This window comes from Cydia strobilella, chromosome 8 (assembly GCF_947568885.1).
Source record: "Cydia strobilella chromosome 8, ilCydStro3.1, whole genome shotgun sequence".
NCBI lineage: Eukaryota > Metazoa > Arthropoda > Insecta > Lepidoptera > Tortricidae > Cydia > Cydia strobilella.
This window is the reverse complement of record NC_086048.1, coordinates 14,698,322-14,722,501: the sequence shown is the minus strand read 5'-3', so window position 1 is coordinate 14,722,501 and position 24,180 is coordinate 14,698,322. Positions and strand designations below refer to the sequence as shown.

General features: G+C 36.9%; 1 protein-coding gene across 9 annotated transcripts in view; it reads left to right on the top strand.

Annotated features, from left to right (window-relative positions):
* The window catches only part of LOC134743729 (uncharacterized), a 177,839-nt gene that overhangs the window by 130,780 nt on the left and 22,879 nt on the right, over positions 1-24,180 (top strand). For 7 of the 9 annotated variants that reach the window (XM_063677342.1, XM_063677347.1, XM_063677350.1 and 4 more), the window contains exons 2-3: positions 15,820-16,071; positions 17,291-17,466. In XM_063677342.1, coding sequence (XP_063533412.1) covers positions 15,820-16,071; positions 17,291-17,466 — 428 coding nt within the window. The remainder of the gene's footprint in view (positions 1-15,819; positions 16,072-17,290; positions 17,467-24,180) is intronic. The other 2 variants (XM_063677344.1, XM_063677343.1) reach the window with 1 other exon arrangement.

The following is a 24,180-nucleotide window of genomic DNA, read 5'->3' as shown; positions in this document are numbered from 1 at the left end:
TAAATGAACTAATACAGTCTACCTAACCCACAATAAAAATAAACCTTTCTTTGCGAAAAAGATAAAACTACACGGAAAAAAACTTGATGCCTAACTTTAAGACTCGCTCGGGACCGCGAGTTTTGGCAGTCGCTTATTTGCCAACGTCTAGGTGACAAGTTGAATTTATTCTTTTCCTTTTTATGGCAACATATTTTTTTTAGATGTTATTTAATGTTCCTAGGACACTTATTTACACGACGTAAAATGTACCTGATACAGCAATTAAATTCACCTGACAACCATTAATCTGTTTTACATAAAGGATACCCAGTTAATAAATTCAAGTTTTACAACCCATTAGTTAGCATTAGTGGTCAAGTGACTCGACTGGATTGATACTCTACCTCGTCACTGGGACTGGGAGGCGGCGGACATGAAGTTGTTGTCAAATGACTCGTCAAGATTGATACTCTATCTCGTCACTGGAAGGCGGCAGACATGAAGTAACGGAGATTAATAGCTTATTTACTGACTTGTGATAAAATATTAATTGCTTGCATACATTTTGAGATCAGATAGGGCTAGATGTATAGTCGAGAGCAGGGAAATAAGTACAGCAGGCAAATACGAGCTGTTATAATGACAGTTCGTGGGTTTTTTGTTGAAGTGGATATATCATGGGTCAACTGTTGAATGTTTAAACTTCATGGACTTGCTGCATTGAAGTTCAGTTAGTGCATAACCAGGGTCGGAAAACTCGAGCCGTATGATGATGAATGATTTATTTGCATATGAATATTGGGTTACATATGTAGGTGTTGGGTATGCGTATGCGTCTCTTTGGAGGTATAATTGCGGCTCTTTATGTCACCCATAAAATTAACCCTGAGAGTTCTTACACCACTGAAAACGACATTTGCGGATCTTCCTTTGGCTCTTGTCAAAAGTTTTCCGACCCCTGAGTTAGTCAACAATGGTATATGGATGATATCATAGTTTCTATTATCCTAAACTACAACTACTGAATAGGTTTCAATTACCTTTTATTTTGTCGTTTTTGTACACACTATACTTGACTAGAGACATATCTCACACGAAGAGTTGGGAATGACTACTAATGGCACATTTAACGACACGATTAATCGTAACTTTTTGACATGTACTTATCTGCTTTTTCATACCCTAATTATAAGAACCAAATTAAATAAGTTTTCAATAAAGCTGACCTGACACGATTAATATTCGTCATTCGTCGGCGGCGTGACGTACAAAGTAAGTAGATTAATGGCTTATACACTGGCTTTTGCTCAATAAAATGTTAATTGCATGCATTTTAAGTGAGGAAATTTATACAACCAATGTCCATGGAACATCGATTGTATACTTATAGATAGTTACTATTATGTCGGTGTGATACTTGTAATGTAGACTGTGGAATAAACCCAGCCAAAATTTTCTCGACTTACTTAACTACAGTTATTGAGTTCTTCAAAAAGGAGTGAGGTTTTTTAAGGGCCGGCGACGCGCATGAGTTGTAAGCGTCCATGGCCACGGTGACCGCTTGCCATCAAATGCTTGCCGATGTGGTGTAAAAATTATGTAGAGTCGCACCATGCACTCTACATGCCATTTGCAATGACAATGAGTGAAAATGTTATCATTAATGTCAAATTTCTATGAAAAGTCATAATTATTAATGAAATTAAAGTTAGACAGATTCTAGCCGTTTTATAGTTTGCTTTTAACAACACTTGTCGAACACACAGTAACGTGGAAAACAATTGCTGCTTTGCTGGGATAACATAAAACGTATAATGGTATAAACGTCTCACTTTTCTCACAGTAGTTAAACGCAGCTGTTCTAAGCACTTAAAGCCGTAAGCTGGTTAAACCTAACCTGAATGAGCCTAGTGCCGTCCAGTCTGACACCTGACGGGGGACATAAATTTAGTGCATTCGCTATTAGTGCATTTGTTTGGCTAAGTTTGGTGCCGTATATTGTTCCCGATAATTATCGCATTTAGCTTATAGTTAATTTTAGTTAAGCACTTAGGTTATTAATTTAGTCGTTACCATAATATGGATACGCTAATAAACCCCGCATCAGTCTCGATTGAATTGTTCACAAAAACGCTTTTTAAATAGTGTTGAAATATAATTACCTACTAAAACATTTGGTAAGATAAAAATCACTAGCTAGGAGTAGCTAGTGATTCGGTTGTTAATCACGATTACTGCTACAAATAGTCTACAAGTCTCTAGTACTAGTACTCTTTAGGTACGTATATGTAGTTATGTACATTGCTTTTATCGCTTTTAAATAAACGGTTTCAAGACCGGAAACGACTTCGCACCCTCCTCTCACTACAGACAGAGACAGAAATCCGTGGATTATCACCACTCGATATGACAGGTGGCAATACGATGTGCCGAAAATAATAGAATGTATTAATTTTTCCCCATTCCAAAAATGACGCAGGCGACGAGATGAAATTGCTTTCCTTATAAAGATAACCGATTGCGATTGCGTTGAGAAAAAACAATGTATTTGGCAAATATTTATTTTAATTTATCAAGAACCCAAGAAAGTATCTCTATGATAACTCGTAATTATTAAGTAAGTATTCAAAACCAGAAGTACTTCATACTTTATTTCATACTTTAGAAAGACTTACGCTATTGCAGAACTAACCAAGGAAGGCATCTTGCTTACTGTTGCTACAGTAGAAAGTGCTTTTAGTTTAGGAGATACGAGTATTTGCCATTTTCGTAATTACCCCGCTATTCAAGTTATCCCAATGCACCTTACTTTAAGTTTTCAGAAACTTATGGCACCCATGTCACAAGACTTTCAATGTCACTATCAAAAACAATGGCAGCCAGCCTTGTAGCTACATTAAAACATAAATAATACATGGCAACGGAAGACACTATACCGCAACGTGATCTTATCCGATCCCGTTCACCGGCACCGAAATAGAAGCGCCGTGCAAAACAAATGCACAATGAGTTCCGCGTGCCAGCAGCGGATTTATGTTCGTCGCCGAGCAGCCTCATTCAGACCTTGCTGCCTCAATGACTACTACTAAAAATGTACTACTTAGATTACATAGATTGTGTACGACCGAAACCGTTTTTTTTTTCGAAACTGGTCGAATACTATCGAAAATACAGGTACGTACAAAAATACACGTACGTACAGGTGCGTCCAAAAGGTTCGGCAGTTTTTTGCCCGAAACTGAATCTTCGGCCGGAACTTTTTTTTGCCGAAGCTTGCCGAAAGTGAAACTTCGGTCGGACACTAATTAAGATGCAAATTGCTCAACAACGGCCATTATATCCTCATTCACCAGACCTGGTTAGTGGTTAGCTAAATGACTGGCTACAATCTAACAAAGTAAAGGTTTACCTGCTGGATATTTGTGTGCTGGTTTCGCCTAGAGAAAGAAAAAGTAACGATATAAGTTCCGAAATAATAGCTACTGCGGCGTTATTTTTTTGAATTTAAAATATAACGTTTTATTGCAATTACCATTATAAGACTGTAACGAGATTCACTATATTATCCCATTCTCTTGTCTTTATTGAATTTAAATATTATTTTCGCCAAAGATTATTTTATTAATAATTTACTTTGATGTAAGTGTCAGTATCAGTATTTTTGTCCAACTCTCTGAAGAAACTACAATATATACTCGTGTAATGAGAATTACCATTATAAGACAACAAAACTCGAATCGATATAAACTCACACTCCATTCGATTATCCGATTCTAATGTCGGTTTTAAATAGCACGCCATTGCCCATTGTATTCTTGCATTTCTTGTTGCACGTCCCGCCCGCTATTTTAGACTCCTGATCTCTTAATAGTATTTTCTATTCGGTTAGAAGCTGCTGAATAAAATCGATTTAGACATTTAGTTTGCTGTTTCTTATTCCATTTGGTAATTCGTAAAGGTGCTTTCACTTAATGTGAGAATTTTCCAACCAAATTGGAGTATCTACTTATTTTTCACACTTCATACTTTCACTTCAAACTTTTTCGCTCTAAGAACTACGGGAGAATTTAATCTTGTGAAGATACATTTCTACCTTTGAATTCAAGAAAAAAACTTTGTCTGCTATATCGATTTGTGGTTAGGTATATAATTCAGTTTTTTATTTCATGATATTGTGTCCGATTCCGATTGTTTAGCATTTGAAAATTATATCAAGCTAATCATCACTTTTTTTTTTTAATTAAAACCTATGGCAGAAATTATTATTAGTATAATTACTTACCTTTCTCGTGAAATATGATCCCAATTTAAACTCAAACTACTAGCGGCTAATGGTTTTACTTCCGGGTTAGTTAAGCTATCCTAAAGATATCACCCACTAGATCCCGTATTACTAAGCATACCTATACGACGACGAAATAAGCTTAGTATAAACTTTTGAGCGCTCATACGTCAACCCTTTGATCGCCAAAGCCGTCGCGATTTAACTATCCTCTCGTTTGCAATATTTAACTTAGGTACACATAGGTAGGCTTAGTTGCACAATGTACTATTTTTCTACAAGGGTTACGATGACGTGCCTAGGCGTGGTGTTTAAAAGGTAAAAGCACGTGTACGGTGTACGACACCCGTCTGTTAAGTTGCGTCTACGAACGCTACGAGCTGTAAGTGCGTAAAAATCAATAAAATGTAAAACCGTTGGCTGGCGTATCAGCCGCAAGGGTGTAGCTGTAGGACACACATAATGTTGCGACTTGCGAGGTTGCGACGCACGGGGTAATATTACAATTTTTAAGAAATAATTTTCTTAAGTGCTCGATCTAGTGATAAATATTGATCTGTGTTTCTTGGTTCCAAAAGTTGCCTGTCTTTTATATATTCCTGTAACTTCAGCCATTTTGGGTCTAGTGTAGTTCGTATCAATCTTATCACTAAAGTCTTCTGACAACATTGCTGTAAGTTGCTGCGGGTGTGACCGCACATATTACATTATACTTCCACGACACGGATGTTATACGGTTTGTAATAACGCTCTTAAGCTCTTGTAAACTTTACAAGTGACTATAATATTGTCTTCGGTTACCGCGATAGTTACTCATGAAATAAAACTATGAAAACGGATTATATCGCGTATATTGAATTTATAATACATCCCGACGTTTCGAACTCTTTACAGCGTTCGTGGTCAACGGGTGACTGAGGAAAAATTACAAAATGCAAAAATACCCACATACTAAAATAATGAACAATCATAGACTACAAACTTTAAGGCTGGTTGTACATGCAAAATCGGTTCATAAGGCTAGTTATACACTATAATTATTTTTCAAGTAAAGATATATATATATACGCGATAAAAAAAAAAAAAAAAAAAAAAAAAAAAAAAAAAAAAAAAAAAAAAAAAAAAAAAAAAAAACGTCGGGATGTATTATAAATTCAATATACGCGATATAATCCGTTTTCATAGTTTTATTTCATTTACAAGTGACTGTAAAGAATATTTTACGTGTTCCTACAGGCTACTTAATTGTTTTAGAGATTCTATAATAGTAAATTCTAATTAACGGGTTCTGTTGGATCATCAACTGTTTTATTAGTCAATTAATCAGATCGTTGAAACTTGGAAGCTAGCACCCGCACGTTTTTTATCTGTTTTGAATTTAAATTAAATTTCAAATTACTATAGAGGCACATGCTACCTACGCATTTATTATATTGTACAGCGAGCTGTGAAAGAAAAATCGGTATGAGCGGAATTCATTTTTTTTTTTTTTTTTTTTTTTTCAAATTCAAATCGTTTATTTACCAAATATTTTACAAGTTGACATCACAGGTTGAACAAAAAATAATAAATTAGATTTTACAATTAAGTTAATATCCATCGGCCCCAAACTAGGCGCAGCCTGTATCTCGGGAACCGGGTAAATACAATTTACTGAGAAATTTTAACAATACTGAGTATGATGGCCGTTGATTGAACGAGAGATATCAAATATGAACTATAAATTAATTGAACTACAAAAAAGTCATTCATGTGGTTATGCACTTTTGAAGCTGTGTGTACTTACATCCACGGTAGGGATTGCAAACCGGACTGGTTTTGAATTCAGCCGGATCTGGCCGAATTGGTATTGCGGAGTTTGCGAATAAAAAATTTATCAAACGTCACCTATTTTATTGTGTTTTATAGCGTTACCTATATGCGAAGTTAAGGATATTTTTCTAATGGATTAATAAAACGACAGTTTTAAGTTTGACCTATGGGATTGTCCGGCCGCTCATTGTCATCGCAGAAAGTGGTCCACTTGCGAAATGGAATATCATCATTATTAGATAAAATCAGAGTGACAAGACCCAGGGTATCATGAGATTCCACGGCAGGCGTTCACCGTAGTGGATTTAAGCTTAGCTTTAAGAAGGGGATGTGTGGTTTATACCTTGCATATCTATTTAACAAAATAAGTAATACAAAATAATACAAAAGGTAATCACGGTCAATATCCCGGTCGATATAAGTCGTGAAACTAACCGTGAATCTTTCAAAACTGTTAAAAAAAGTAATTTTATAAATGCAGCCCCATGTACGTAAGAAGTCTTATATTTCTCGTTAAATTTGTTTTTTTTTTCAAGTAACCTGTTACGGAACGTTTTTTTGGTCAAGAAGGCTTTACTTTTAGACAAACATACAAAATATGCCCGGTGAGTACGTGTGGACGAATCTCACCAAGGTATCACGCGGTCAAAAATAGTACCTTGTATTCGTTATCGTCCCAATTAAATTATCGCATTACCTACTAGTTCACTGAACTCCGCACAATAGTACTAGTTCTGCGTCTGTCCGAACTATCACAGGACAGGCGTAACAAGACGTGCCACGGTACGTACGGTGCGGCTTTTTAAACAAGGAATTAACATGACACAAGAATAAGTATCACAAGAATCGCAAGATTTAGGTAAATTTCAAGCTTGTTAAGTGATATCAAGGTTGCACACAATCTTACGAGTTCCTGCTCTGAGCGGGTTATGTCCAACAAGGAATTTGCTCGGTGTGGACGAATCATCTCATCAAGGTAGCAAATCTAAAAATAGTAGTACCACTCGTTATCGTCCCAAGAACCTCAATTAACGCAGTCCTAGTTCAATAAACTCAGCACAATAGTACTAGTTCAGCGTCTGTCCGGACTGTCACGGGCGTAACAAGACGCGCCACGGTACGTAAGGTGCATGTAATAGGCGTGTTTCGTTCAACAAGGAATTAAAATGACATAAGAAAAGCAACATTTAAATATTTTTAGTTGAGTAGTGTCCTTTAAATGTCTGATATATCAAAGCACTCATGATAATTTTAACAAACCGTGCGATTGTGTATCTAAGGTAAAGGAGAATATTTTCAAGATAATACTTTTTGTTTTAGTTAAATTATTATAGTTCAAATTTTTAATGACATTTTGTAAAAGACGTGCAAGTAAGATCTTAGATATCAAGTTTACAAGTTCCTTTTTAACATCCCAGGAACCTTAATTAACGCATTTCCAGTTCAGTGAACTCGGAACAATAGTTAGTTCAACTGGCTGGACTGTCATGTACTGTCAGGCCTAATTAGGCGTTAAGCAAGGAATTAAAGCACAAGACTAGCAAATAATATTTTCATAAGTGATAGGGCTTCATAAAGGTGACTTTCGGATGGCAGCTGCATTACTGTTGCTACATTACTGGTGCGGCGTTTATGTCGCCGCTGTATCTGTCAATGCCTTGATTAATAAAATGAGGGACGTTCGCCGCCGCATAACTGCCGTGATTATGACTTTCAGTCCGAGGAAATTGACATATACAGGGGCGACATTTACGCCCCGACAGTAATGTCGCAACAGTAATGCAGCTGCAGTTGACATCCGAATGGAAACGATCTCTAAAAATAGCGGGAGCAGACAGACGTAACGTAAGTAGGTATTTATTTTGATTACCTGACCTTTATTCTCAATAAGTAATGACTTAACGGAAGTTTAAGGAATAAATTGTTTATTTGTTATGGAATTCTCGTATTATTTATTACTTACTGCCCACAAGGTCATATTTATTGCCTACTGTCAGTACCTAATCTTACGACGCAACCGTTAAAATGTCTCTAGATTATTTAACTGTAATGTTTAAACTATAATTATAAACAATAACCTGTCCATCAATAACCGTTATAATGCTACACCAAAACCGGCGACGTTCTCAAGTAAAAGCTACCACTGTCACAAAGATTTCAAATTGCATCTATACCATTATCGCCTTATTGACATCCGACAAAGTACCTTTTGCCCGAAACGACATCATAAAGTCGAGGTGATAATAATTGTCCCCGAACACAACTTACTCTTTATGGCCTTCTTTTGTCGTGAGTGTGCCATCTACTTACAATAAAGCGTCCGGGACCTGTTTTATGACATGGCCTTAAAAGTTGCATCTGCTCATGATGAGCATAGTTAAGTAGCCTTATACTAATGAATAGATGACATGTTCATTCTAGATTTTTTAACAGCAATTATTTACAAGTTTGTATTTGTCTACCACGGAACGGGTTTGGGAGCGGGGGTGGTCGGTGGATCTGACGTCCAACTTTCAATCCAGAGGTCGAATGTTTAAATCCTGACTTATACCATTTATTTTCTCGGAACTTATGTACGGAATATCATTTGATTTTTACTACAAGCTTTTTGATGAAGGAAAACATCGTGAGGAAACTTGCATAAGTTGCATACATCTGAGAAGAAATTCAAAGGTGTGTAGTCCCCAACTCGTAGTGGGCATGGAGACTATAGCCGAAGCCCTTTTTTGTTTATCTTACGTTGGAAAACAAAACTATTCAACTGTAAAATACTGTGTGACGCTCGTAACGACAATGGACCATATTACTTGTCTGACAGTTAATTGGCATACCTATGTCATACTTAATGAGAGTATGAAAATTTGGTCCCGCAGTTTTGTCGAGAAAGGTGATCACATGGTGCCTAAAATGTGGGATGCATTCATCCTTGCGTGATTCTACGGTTTAAACATTTATCAAACTGAAAATAATTTTGTTTTATCGCGACGCACCTTAAACACTGTCTTATATTTTATTTTATATACACGGCCATAAATACCCAAACCGGTATCTTAATGCAATAATAAAATCATTATGTGCATTAATCATGGTACGAGGCGTTGCTTCTTGCTGACGTCCCCTTACCTGCTGCTAAATCTTATTAACATTTAAATTGCTACATAAAAGGTACTTTCGCATTCCTTGCGGAGAGAACCTGAGCACCTTATTAAATAATATAATAATAATTCAATATTATGTATAAAACGTGTACCGTAAAATGGGGTAAGTAGGGAGAGTTGGGTTATGTATGGGGAGAGAAGGTTTGAAAGGGGGGGTGAGATGGGTTTTTAGGGCTACTGCTACAAAAAATAATGTATTCCAATTTAAAATGGAGCTATAGTAATACTCATAATAAAAAAAAACGATCCAACAATCTTTCAAAATCACATTTGTATGAAAATCCATCTCACCCCAATTGCGATAATTTTTCCTGTTTATCGTCAAAGTTATGAAATGGAACTACCCAAAATAAAATAAAAACTAAAATACAAACGCCCGCAATCACTTATTATATTACACCATTCAGTTACAAATAAAATGTTATCGAGGTTTGAATGTCAGTTTTGCTCCTACTCACCCCATTTTACGGTACTTATAGTAAGCATATACAGATTTGGATTAGAGGAGTTGTACTTGGATGTTAAAAGCATTACATAGCAAAAAAAAAAAAATAGGAAGAGCAGCTTTTTCTAAAATGTTCAATTATCACTAATGATAATTGATGCATACGAATAGATAGTTAAGACATTATAAGCATCTGCAGCATAATTCACAATTTTCTTCAGTCTTGTCGAAAACGAATCGTTTTAATACGCAAGATAACAATAAAAGTTAATATTCTATTAACACTCTAACTAGTCCTATTTATGATGTTAAATAGTTTAAAGTGGACTGGAAACTCATTTACCCGCCATTAATTCGTGAACAACTAACTACCGTAAGCAGATTTAAATGCACGGCAAAAGTTTAAATTTATGTACCGGACGCGGTCTTCAATTAAACTTGTTGTAATGAAACTCAGGAAAAACGGAGTAAATTGCCATGGAAGCGAGACGCAAATAATTCCCAAGTTTTGCAATTTATACTCATTTTAAAGTAAAGTTCGATGGCGCAGACGGACGTTTCGGGGCCCATCGCCGCCAGAATCGATTATTTCGCCGCTCTGACTCTTTCCGCGGGATACTCGAAAATTGTCTTCCTTGTTTGTTCTATAATTTGCTTACGGATGCTGAATTCAAAATTCGAAACAGCTGTCAATTCCGACTGATATTGTCCAATTGGCGACAAAGGTATGGTTAATTAAAAACGTTCCGAGAAATGGGCTGCTGAAGCGAGTCACATTTCGCGGATGTTATTTTTACGCAGCCGCATTTGTTTGGTGTTTCATCAATTGGCCTTTCAGTGTCCCGTAAAATATAGTCGGTTGACTGTTCATTTTATCCGGAACCTTAGGCAGATACCAAACGGACACTTCTATTTCAAAACCATTTGAACTATTTGGATGAAATCGAACAGCGACATTGGGTTTTATTGTTTCGCTTGAATTGCCTTTCTTCTTCGGTTTGTTTTTCGTAAACATTCCAGCTGTCGTTGGCAGACCATCCAATGAACTCGTTTCTATTCGCTATACGACTGGACTTGGCCTAAAAATACATTAAAATTCAAGAACAGCAACCGCGCTATGCTTGTAAGCGTTATGGACTATTTATTGATATTTTTACAAAACCGTATTCGAGTGATGATATTTTTATTTAATTTACGATATAATTCAAAGAGACATTTACAAATAGAATCTTCTATTGTAGAATCATTGGAAGGCAACAACGAAGTACCTACAAGATATTATGAAGTGATGTCCGTATTTAAGTATTATAGTCACAAAATACCTAATGTTGGTTTTTTCGTTCAGGAACGTTTGCCTGCATGGGAAAGAGAAAGTATTCCATCATACTCGTCTGAGTAAGAAATCTTAAATTTACTAAGTCTGACAATTCTAGGGGCATTTTAAGCAAAGTATTAGCAGTGGCTAGTTTTCAATTGTACTTGATGAAGACAGTATTGTATGATAAGCAATCAGACTAAGAACCCTCCTACGAATAAAGTGTTGCGAACTTCTTTCATTGAGTATTCACAAAGCAGCTACTCTCAGCTAAGCTTTCAATCAAACTGGATTTCCACCAAAACAATAAGCCCTTGCCGCATCAAATTGCGCGGAGTGAGTGCGAAGCGAGGTCCCGCGAGCACTTTCTCATGCAAAAGTCGAACCGTTACTTTAATTCTTAGCTCGAGCACTTGTCGGTTTTACGAGCGTGGAGCGATTTAATCCACTTAAAACGCAGAGCACAAACTCCAAGCCGACAAAGCTCTCAGCCGCTCTCATTTAAAAATGGAAATAAACCCCCGGCCATCTTTGACTCGATGTGCGGCCGCTGGTTGAATTCTAAGTGCGGTTCTCCATTGATGCATTTGCGATTCTATTTTCACTTGACGCAGACGGGAACGCGGAAATAACAGTAACCGTGAACGTTATGATAATAAAATGATATGAGGTGAGACCCATCTCTTTCACCTGGCGGGGAATCCAATTAAATTACCTCTAACTAGTAAGTAAAGTACCTATCATTACTCAGCGGCATCCAACAATTATCTTGTAGCCAGTGACTTGAGCCAAGCTGTTTTTCGCTCCATATGCTCCTAGGAGGATATAACCAAACGGAGACGCCACGTCTGTAATTTTCTGTACAAAAAAGTCTGCCGATTTTTGCGGGGGAGGGGAACGTCAAATGTATATTACGTAACGTAAAAATATCCATGTCAGATAAACGTCAGTCCATACATTGTGTATGACCATTGGCCGACTATTTTCGACGAAACGCTTGTTAATGGCTACTCCGTTTGGTTATATCCTCCTAGATATGCTCCTTTCTTTGAGTGGCATTAGACCTTTGTAAATTGAAACCTATCAGAATGTTTACTTGTGAATGTCGTTTCTTGCTCTTATAATTAGAGCTTTTGCTTTTTAATCAGAGCCCGTACACGTACACGCTACTAACCTATTCGTTGTATATCATCCAACGATTCCACCACCAGTGTCTAATGGTCTAAGGGCAGTTATAAATGAATAGCTTCTGCCTGCGTGGAATGATGATAATTGATAAAAACTATCCTATGTCCTTTCCCGAACCTCTTACTATCTTCGTACCAAATTTTATCTAAAGCGCAGCAGCTTAAGTGTGAATAATAATAATTACGAGAATAATTAGGTGTGAAGAGGTAACAGCGAGACAGACAAAAGTTACTTTCGCAAATTTATAGTATTCTTACAAAATTATAGTATTTTTCGAAGTCAATGGGTAGGGTGACAGGTGTCATCTCCATATAATTTATAACCTAAAAACGCCAAATCTCGCAAAATTGTATAGAAATGACACCTGTTTGCATACCCATCGAGTTTGAAAAATACTATAAAAGGGATTACCAACCTATACTCACTATCATACATATGTAGAATATTTAATAATCTCTCAAAGAAAAATATTTTTACCCTAGCTCAGGGGTCGATAGACCTTTTAGAAAAAGACCCAAGCCCAGCAACAATCAGCAATAATATGTAGCTCAAAAGAGCCAAAAATAAATAAATCTCAAATGTAATTTTTTTATGTGGCTTAAAGAGCCGCAATTATACCTTCAAAGAGCCGCATGCAGCTCGCGAGCCGCGGTTTTCCGACCCCTAGCTAGCTAAACGGTCTCGACTTTATCAAACTCATTATATTCACGGCCAAATGAAAATCAGCGGCCTAAATATTTTTAATATTTCTCGGTTTATTTGCGCAAGCATCTCGGATAAAGGCGCAAACCGAAATATTTCCACGGAGGCAATGTTTATCCGGACTGAGTAATATTCGCCCGCGGTCCACATCTTCGGTTCCCAGGACCACAGACTATTTTCTAATAGATGTTCTAAAATAATTTGTGGTCACTTATTGGAATTGGTGCTTACATACAGAGTGAAATTGTTATCTCTGACCAAGCTTTGAGGGGCTATATAGGGCCAACCCCGAAACTCTTCCATACTCTCTTTCTCTCACTCCTTTCTTTCTTGGCAGCAGGCCGAGACACTGATCTCACTCATACCACAAACTGTAACTGGCCCCAGTTGGGCCAAACAGTATAGTCATTATCAAAAAAAAAGCAAAACTCGAACCTGGAGCATAGGTCCCGCTCTTGCGACTTCACTCTGGCCGGCCAGTCAAGGCAAGCGCAGAGACGAGGGCCAGATGAAAGTGTCCTCTGGAATAGGGGTCCGCGGAGTCGCCACTCACCGTAAGCTCGCCATAAGCTGCCCCCGCGGGGTTATTATTATTTTATATCACATGAGAGCGAAACTGGACGCGCGTCAATTTCCTTTGTATGCCTACCTCACTCTTTTATGACAACTATCAACAAAAATGTAATTCCAGGGTTAAAAATGGGGTGTGTTTGTACAAAATTATATACTGCTACTGAATAAGTTGTACCTACGGTTCAAGGCGTGCAATACGAATAAAATAATATGAGGACCATGTGTGATCTACGAAACGGTTCAAAATAGGGAGTCTGTTGGAGGAAGCCAAGGTCTTAATGAAAGAGTTCGTTTGCGTTTGCGCTGAGATTATTTCGACTGTTTATTTTAGTTTCCTTGCGGCTTCCCCTCGCGGTCAGTTCTCTCGATTCATATTTGTTTTAACTTGTGTACCAAGTGTAGCGTTTTCTTATTAGGGCGCGGTAATTGCTCTTTTGCCTCTTTTAATTGGTCAGGCGTAGGTGTTTAGTTTCAGTGAGTTTCTCACGTTTAATAGTATTATTAATTGCTGGAATAAAAGCGTTTCGTGCCATTCCATCCAGCCAATTAGATCGAGTGACTTGATTTTTTATTTATGTTAAATATTATTTATTCACGTGTAGCCAATAAAGCGTACTTAGTTAGGTCGACGAGTTCATTATGAGCAGTCAAACATTCTCAATTTTAAAATCCCTCCTATAACTCAGACCTTGATCCTTAATTGCCTCCGTTAACGTTTTGCCCCTTTTTTTCGGGTTTCAAGCGGAAATTGCGTGGAAGAAAGGAATTATTTCAGTCAGATAGGTCTCTAGGTATTGCTAATTACTGGCTTTTTACAGTTTGTTAATTTCTCCGTGTTGGTAGTAATTGCTTGAGCTTCCGGAACTTTATTCCATGCTCGACATTAGGAGCTAGTATGAATAGAACATGAATTTTGTATGAAAATCGAACCACCTTAAAGTATTTAATTGGATCTGAAAAGGTATCGGTGGTTACTTCATACTACTTGTTTCATGTAATTTTTTTTGCAGATTTAATGAAATTTCCTTTATTGCTCAGAAATTGCGAATGTATAAAAAAATAAAAATAAAAAATAAACGTTTATTCAAAGATCTTACTTACAACTAAATACATATTTTCTTCTGCCAAACCACACAGTGGTTTGTTGGCAGACGAGGCTCCTTTGCGTTTGTGTTAGCTGTTGATATGCAACTTAACTTTATCTTAAACCTAGACTTACCTACTTAACCCTTTACTGCATGCGCAGCCTTATATGGTTGTTATGTTTTTAGCTATTAAAGTTTACTTTTAACCAAATACTTATTTTATTTTTGACATGAAGTAAGGGGTTAACTTTCCAATCTGAGCGTACAGTTTACAAATGTAATGTATTATAAGGGTTATGTATTGTAATGTATTTGACCCTTTATTTTATTTAATAAAAAGTAACTTAATTTCTTTTTAAATGTTTGTTTTGTCATCCTTGTGGTCTTTAAATCCGACGGCAACTCGTTACAGATCATAGGGATTAAATATTTTCTACATCTTTGGCCAAAGTAATTCGTAAACCTAGGTACCAGCAATTTATTACTATCTCTGTTTCTCGTTAACCTTTGGTTGACAATAGGTATTTTAAACTCATCATTACACATTTGTTCCAAAGCTAATAATAATGTGACTTGTTCATGGACTGTTAAAATTTTACATTCTAAGAAGAGTTGTTCATAGGTAGTACTTTTACATTTAAATTTAGTTTTTTCGTTAACCATTAATTTCATGAATCTAATCTGCAATGCCTTTATCTTATCTAGATACGTTTTAAATGTACGGCCGTAGCTTGACAGCCCATACGACAAAAGTGAGTCCACTAGAGCATAGTACACTGCATACATAGTAGCCCTATTTAAAACGAACTTCAGATGGTGGAATTTTGCAAGTACTGCTCTTAGTTTATTGCATAAGCCATTTACATGTGGCTGCCACGAGAACTTATAATCTATAAGCAAGCCCAAGTACTTGTATTGTTCCACCACCTGGAGCTCGGCACATCCGCACGCGCACGCGACCCCAGCCGGCCGCGCACTGTGGAGGCAGTCGAAACTGTGCCCCACAATGCACGGCGGTCTGTACTTATCTCTAAAAACATATATAATATTATACATAGGTATATGAATACATTTACTTTAGGTAATACTCTTGGCAACCTTATTAATTTTGGTAATTACGTAAATGTTACATGATAAGCTAATAAATAGTATATTTTAGTACCTACAAAAAAATATAGGGATAAGGTCACATGATGATCATCCTCATCAGATGTTAGCTAAAAAAAAATCAGAGCGCATTGTAGATGACCAGTATGCTTACAATTTTTTTTTTCCAGGATGGTGACCGGGGCTACCTCGAAGGCCTAGCGTCCCGCTACGCAGACCTCTTCTCCACGCACTACGGGGATGTCCTCGACCACCTTGAGGAGTTACGGAGACACGAGTGGGAAGAGATGTCTCCTCGGATGCGGGTCCTGGGCGGGCCTGGGACCCCGCAGACCCCGCCGTCAGCCAGCCCTGGGTCGCTAGCGTTGAACAATCTGACGACCAGTCTGTCGCAGCCGATTTATGTACCGGGGAAATACTCGGTGAGTTTATTTTTTATCTGGGCTTTCTTTTGCATAATCTTGGCCGTTTTTATTCGTCAGCCGGTTTTCGTTCATGTCAAACGATGTCGATTCGGTAAGTTACATCTCTACGGAGACAGAATTATGTATGAGGGTCCTGGGCGGGCCTGGGGTCGCTGGCGCTCAATGAGTTGACGACCAGTCTGTACCAGGGAAATACTCGGGAAATACGTATGTGTTTTAAGGTTCAACATGTCGCGGTTACTGCAAATTAAGGGTTTGTATTCTTACATATTAACTTACTCAAATGTTTATCAAAAGTATGACATAATAGTTTTCTACTACTGTTCGTAGCATCTTTTGTTACATCCTGAAATTGCCTACTGAAATATTACCATCCCTGATAATGAAATTCCCATTTAGTTTTAGACTAGTCATTTATAACAATACGTATTTAATTGGTTCTCACTCCACTAACCATCATTGCACGTAACCTCGTACTGTCTAATAAAATAAAAGCCTCCTCTAACTCTGTAGTTTTATGAATACTTTAGCATGCTATAATTTCACAAGCCGACATTTTATTTTCCTTCTCAGGATCCATAACTGAAGTTTGGGACTAGTATTCGAACTTAAAAATTCTTGATTTGATTTACTCTCTGTTGGCCACGGAACGCAAACCCCGAGCGTGCACGCTCGACGCTGATGCCGACCGCCCTACATTTGTTAAAAAAAATCGGCATACATTTGTTTAACCAATGTATGGCGGTCCGCGTCAGCGTCGACCGTGTACGCTCGTATCGTATGTTGACTGACTTATATTGGTGCGATCGACAGACCTATTCGAACGTACACTGACATCTGAATGATCTATGAATGATATATTATCATTTAGATATCGTGCGTCTCGCTCATCCCATTACATGTACGGACATTCGGACAAGTACGAGAAAAATACACGATACAGGTAGCAAAGTTACTAGCTTAACACCTCTGCATACAAATAGGAATGCAGGTGTGCTAAGCTAATGGTTTTGCTGACCGTTCGAATTGTTCTGCGGTAATGCCAAATCAATATTAAATTAAAATCAAGTGTTTCAAGTTTGAATGCCGTGCTAGCTTCTAGTCTTGTTTGACTAGTAACTAATTGAACAAAAATGGCATATGAAATTTTAGAAGCTTCTACCCACTAACCTTCACCCACGCATCTAACCTAGTACTTTATAACATACCAATTCAGTCTTATGTTCAACAGCCGTCCAGCTGCCTGACCGACAAGGAGGAGGACGAGATCTACGGTTTTGGCTACGGGGTGTTCGGCAAGCAGATGCTGCAGCGGCAGCAACAACAGAAGCACCTGTTGCTGGCGCAGCCGACGCAGCCGCTCATTCATAACCAGCAACATAATTATCAGAGGTGAGTTAGCTTACTGATATTTATTGTGCCTGTGACGCTTAGCGTAAGTAACGATAAAGTACAATACGCGCACGAAGTCATGAGGATTACTGCAGGACACGTCAAACAATTTTTTTTATCGAGTCATTTATATTCAATTTGACGTTAATTTTTTTAACATGCAGATACGTCTGCGAGCGATACTCCAAATTTTATATTAAAGGAAAAAATGGAAAAAGTTACATCCTGCCGGAAGTGTAACTTTTTCCATTTTACTCGGCAGCATTACATTCAACAATGTTACGCCAGTACACACACACAACAACACACATAACAACAACAACAACAACAACAGTGTTCAGCAGTAATGCTGGTGTAGTCTGAATCCTAACGCTACCTGAGTGTGCGCCGCGGTGTGGACTTCAGTGTGAAATGTACATAGCGTCTAGCTAAGAGAGTCCTTTAGAATTTACCAGGGAAACGTAGATGACAGCATGGGTCATCATGGGACAGCATTGTCATTGCTCATTGCCGTTCTCGCAACGTTGGAGGCGATTAGGTCCCGGTTACGTAAATAATAAAATGATTACTGTTTATACGATTCCCAATAATTTATAAATTCACAAAAAGTGTATCAATAATATTAGAAAATAATTTACTATTATAGAGTTAAACCAAGAAAAAAGTGTTATGTATACTTTATCTATTTCCTAGAAGTTTAGGCACTGCGTGTGCTGTCAAAATGTTTGCATACTTTTCTTGGTCTAACTAGCTATTCTCGATCATCAAATATTGTTGAATTAGCATAATACATGGCAATACGAGCGATTTCATTACGAGCAATACCGATAAAAATCAAGTTTGATACATATTCCTTTTAAAAGTGACAGTTAGGTACCTAAAAAGTATTTTATGTCAAAGGCTTTAGACTTGATTTGAATATTTCAAATACAGAAGCCCATAAAGATAAAAGCATTCTAGCGGTAAATATTATAATTGAACAGACAGACGGCCCATTAAAATCGGCTTTATAAATATCTCCAAAATAAAATAACAATAGAGCGAAAAAGACAAAGCGCGAAACGACTATACAGCGATATGGAAATTCGCGGTCAGATTATATCCATTGGCAATTTAACGAGACTGCCATGGGGCAGCCCATAAATTATTTTGACTTTAACAGGTGTACTTGTTAGATAAGCTTTTACGCTGCATGTTTAAAGGCTAATCTAAATTGAAATCAGACATTCGATTGGCGACAGAAGCTCTGGACCCTGAATAGTTTAAGTTGGCTCCAGCAGTGATGAACGCGGTTCGCGATGCTTAACCGGTTTTATATATATTTACTGTGATTTGTGGGGCTTTCGTTTCGACTAGACATGTTTCTTGGTCAATAGAAAGATCGAAGCATAAATACATGTTGCTTTGAAAGACAAGCGTTTGCTTGAAGAGGAGACCGAGAGTTATTTCAATAAATTGACATTTAAATTTCATTTCGGTCATTCTTTGGATATCTAAGTTACACTCAATAAATATTGGTATTACTTATCTCAGCCAAATAAAAAATAATGCGTCGTAAGAGGAAATTAAAAGACTGGCACAAGAAATAAATGATTGGCGATTACTTCACCAACAAGAGCAAAGCTCTTAAGTTATGATGATGATGATGATGATACTTCTGATCATAACATACCAAACATAGGCAAACATACCTATATTTTTTGCTTTTTGCTATTTCACATTACGAGATTATTTATTATGCTAAAATTCACTGTCAATTAACTTAAATTTCTTAAATTATAATGGTCTCTAATGAGATACTAAATATATCACATTAGCTCGCATGTCATTTATTTCACACTTTCAAAACAAATTAAAATAAACATACGGACATGCCCGTCTCATACCGAGAAGCGAACATTACCAGTGCGCTGTGACAGTATATTACTTTATTACATATTATTTATTACTTCGCAACATAGCTGACAGATTTAGCACTGAACTATTGGTTTCATTTTGCAACTAATTTAGTAACCAATATAAGTTTTTGGACACTAAATATTTTATAAAAAGATTTTAGATTTTTGTAGATCGACTACTACGTTCTTGGGTCATTGTCTTAACCATCCATAGGCTACCGTAACTGCATACTTTAACCTAGGTGTGTCCCAAATCCAATATCCACTACCTGTGTCGCAAATGTTCTAACCTTCTCGCTACGTAGCCCATAGATATGCTTACAGGTTGAACTCTGCACTAATAGCATAAGTGCAAGGAGTAAGTTCACGATTTGACGAAGAACCTATTCCCTTGACTTGACTTGACGCGACACATTAAATCACGAAACGTTTATGTCGTTAAAGTTGACTTGAACTCTTGGGACAAATTAGGTAAACCAATTGGTATCTACATAAAGTGAACTCGCGAAATAAAAGGAGTTTTGACATGCTCTGATAAGTATACAATTATAGGTATATTGCGGGTCAAATGAACTATTCGGTATACGCTAAATAAGCTTCGATTTAATTATTACTGTAAAATGATTTTACTTGTCTCCAGGAAACTAGGCTATTGTTATCGCCCACTGAATACAGCTCGTGCTTAATCTTGAAAAGCCAGCCATTCCACGTAAACTGTATTCCTAGCTTTGTACACCATAAACTTGTTAGCAGGGAAATCTACAACTGCCGATGTCACGACACCGCCCACGCCACCATGTCCAATGCTAATTAGATCTTCTGTGAGCTAATGAATTACCTCGTAAAATCAGCCATGGTGAACATAGATGTTTTCTAGTCGAACAATATTGTTTGTTTTATGCTTTCGGCTGCGGTACATGAGGGTTGCTTGATTTAATATCAATTTAAAAACTTTATGATGTGTTTTAATGACTTAAATATGGTTAAGTTTTCGGTTACTAATAGTCAATTAAGTTTATTAAGGCATACCACTTGATTTAGTATAGAAAATACTCGTTTATGTTTATATTAAGTAGGCAGCGAAGACAAGAAAACTTCTGTATTAAAACAAGCAGAAATATTACGTGAAACAAAATTAACTTTCTTAAAGTGCCTCCAACATTCCGCAACTCTTATTTGAGTAGAAGCCAAGAAGAAACTCGACTTAAGTCTTTAAATAAAATTACCCTTAGCCTGCGTATAGCATATGGGCTCATCTTTGCGTAAAACTCTGTGCCCGGTCATGTTCCAAAAACACTGTGCTCAGCAGTGTATTAACACAGAAATTACGATTCATGCTGAGGCAAAGCTGCTTACCCAAGAAAAGTAAACTAAGCGACGCTGTCATTACAAACGGGTTCCGACTTTACGGCTCAAGTAGAAAGTGCTGAAATCGCATATCATTTGTAGGCATTTTAGCTCTCCGGTTCCGGGTTGATGATAAGGGTACAGATTTACTGGAAAGCTTTAGATGGAAAACACTTGGGAGATTGTGGAGGGAACATCTGGCATCGCTAGCAACTTCCAAGTCCGTTTTGTTAACTTTATACGCTGATATATTTTCTTGAATACGGCTTTCTGCAAATTCTTTCAGTTATAATGACTTAGTAGAATACATACACAATAGAAGTAAGAGATTTGATGAGTCTATTACGCTTACAAACGTTTTGTTGTAGACGATTGATTCAATAGAATTAATACTATTTGTATATTAAGATTGTACCAGACAATAAATCTATTTGATCATACTAAATAACTGTTGAATATGTATTGTTAACGCAAGTAATTTACTATCTAACTTAATTTTGCCGAGTATTACGCCTATATTCTGTATAGTTTCACAACGCCAGCGAAATGCGTAAATTTAATTCATTACATTAAGCCTCGCATTCATTATTCAGAACTGCAAAGTTAAATGCCTACCGACTATGAATTTCGAGCTTTAATGCGTCTAATTTCGTTTCCTAACGTGTGTAAAACCAGTTTCAAATTACACAAATCTTATTTCCAACAATTATCTAGAATAAAATTGCAGACGTGAAAAAGTGTGTTCTTTGCGTTATTAACATAATTCGGTGATTTGATTTGCATAATTATGATATTTAAAATAATTGAAAGAATGGTTCGGGTTAATTTTAAATGTTATACGTCCGGAACTCTGCAATTTCAATTTGTACCCAATAAATTAAGAGATGCTTATTATTTCGTGTAATATCAAATAATGATGGTAAAGTCTATTTGAGGAGTTAGACCCCTGTTTGTAAATTAGACCTATGTTTGTTAGATTATTTCCACAACTGGACGCCTCTAACTGTAAGTAACGAAAATATTTTTAAGTATATTTGACTCAAAACTAAAATACTAAAACATTTAAATCCTCGTAAAATATAGCTAAGGGTTCATTTTAATGTATATCCCTTATGCCAAACTAAAAATACTTTAAAATAATACTGTGACCCTAGTGAATAAGAGTACAAGTATCGGTCCTTGTACCCTTTTTCACTAGGGCCACAGTTATTCATACTAATTTAGAGAAACAGGACTTACTACTACAAGCACACTTCACTTACTTCCTACTATATGTAGTTCGCTTCAGGCAAGCTTCTGACTGTTCAGCCAATAATTTTACTAATAATTTGTGACGTTAAATCATTGTAAGATTCTGGATTCGCATGACTGAAAATTCTAATAGCCGTTCCGTTACACTTCGTTATTCAATTAATGTATCAACTGTACCAATTAACACTACTAGTCGCTTGTCAATTCACGCGTCGTTCAGTGATTAGTGCTTGTTGCAGTCACTCGAATCCAACAAATATTTAATTGACGCTATTTACTCACCAGCTGTTTAATTAAATCTCACTATTTTGGCGTTTTAGTAATTGTTTTTACTCTTAAAACCGATTGAAAATTATGTTGACCGACCGACCGATTCTAAAATATTTAGACAAGGGACTTTGAGGTTGCTAAATATGAGAAGTAGGATGAAGACGCCACTTAACACGAACATCTCATTATGAAATAAATATATGAGAAACAACTGGCAATATACGACTATGAGTATATTTATTACATATGATAATACTGACACACATTATCGTAGCCTACAACCTTAGGATTAATTGATAACATAATCTCATGATGATGATGATGGAATTACATTAGTGACAGGAGCAACAAACTTACAGGAGACAAAGTAGAAACAGCATAAGAGGCAATATGACGTCCCTTTAATGATTAAATTTCAATTATAACCGAATAAATGATGTTTGCAATAGTCATTACTCAGTTCACACGCTCGGGAGTTAGACTAACTAGATGATAGCGCCGGAACACTCGGAACGGCAAGCAAGAAGCCGAGGTGAGTAACGGGCTGGGATAGCATCAGTGTTGTCGGTAATTGCAGTGTAATGTAACGCCCTTACTTCCATTCCGATTCGGAGGCAGATCTTAGCAACTGCTGTGTAAGTTAAGAGAAATAGCAACCATCACTAATAAGTGATGTTCAATCATCGTTAAAGTACTGGATGCGTGTTTTTTTTTCTTTTAGGCATTTTGCCTTTCATTCATCGGAGTATTTTGGCCTTGGGCCGACCTTAGACTTTCGTTAACAACGTACGTTGCCTAGGTCTTTACTAGACCTACACGTATAAATTCACACACGTCTGTTTCTTAACTTGGTTGAATCTTTATTAATGTTATGCAGAGTACGGCCTTCTTTAAAGACATGATCCTTTTTAATTTTTCATTTAACATTTTGTCTGTGATTTGGTGAAGATAGTTAAGTTTATTCAGTTCATCTTAGTTTTTCGCAACAATAACGTCAACGCTACTCGCTCTAGCCTCGCGCTGCAAGTCATTTCGCTATAGGATTTATCTAAGTGCCTGCATAAACGCAATGCTTCGTTACGTCTGTCGCTCGCCAAGGGACTGCTCACAACCGGTTTACTTTGTTAGGCTTAATCGATTTTAAAGTCTTATTAGGCTTGAGACATCAATGATATACGAGTTAAATCTTTTACCGATTTGAAACGAATTTAGCCATCTTATGTTACATTGGCTGCTTAGTTCTGAAATGAAGAACAAAACCAACACTGTAAGCTCTTCTTCTTTTATTACTCCCGAAGTCGAAACGAAATCCTATAAATCATTGTTACACGTCGTTGAATCGTTAGTGCAGGTGATTATTTCATGTTAGAGTTTTGAATGATTCACGGTTAGTTTCACTAGACTTATATTGACCGGGATATAGACCGTGATTACCTTTTGTATTATTTGTGAGCTCCCGATATTTCACCCGTGAACATGATGCATGTAACTGCGTCGAAATATCGGGAGCTCACAAATAATACAAAAGGTAATCACGGTCTATTTCATGTTGTTTAGCAATCAATTTCATTCACTCAACATAATGTTCTTCAGGCATATATTTATATTTATTTCTCTTCTAAACCTCTTAACGTTCATATTTTATTATACAGCTTACTTTTTTACGTGAAGTTTTACGAATAAATGGGATATATTTTAATGGTAGAATAAAACTTTCCACGACAGACCGATAAATCAATGTTATTAAGCGCAAACACAACCGTAGGCAAAGCTTATTGATTGTACCATATTAGTAAATAAATATTATAGGACATGTCCTACAAGCTTCTGCATTAGTATTGGGTGTGCCTAATACTATATATTATCGAATATTTATTTACTTCAAAAGGCCTATAATATTGGCGTTTGTACCTATAGTTTGTTTTTATTGGCTAATTTAAAAACCCGC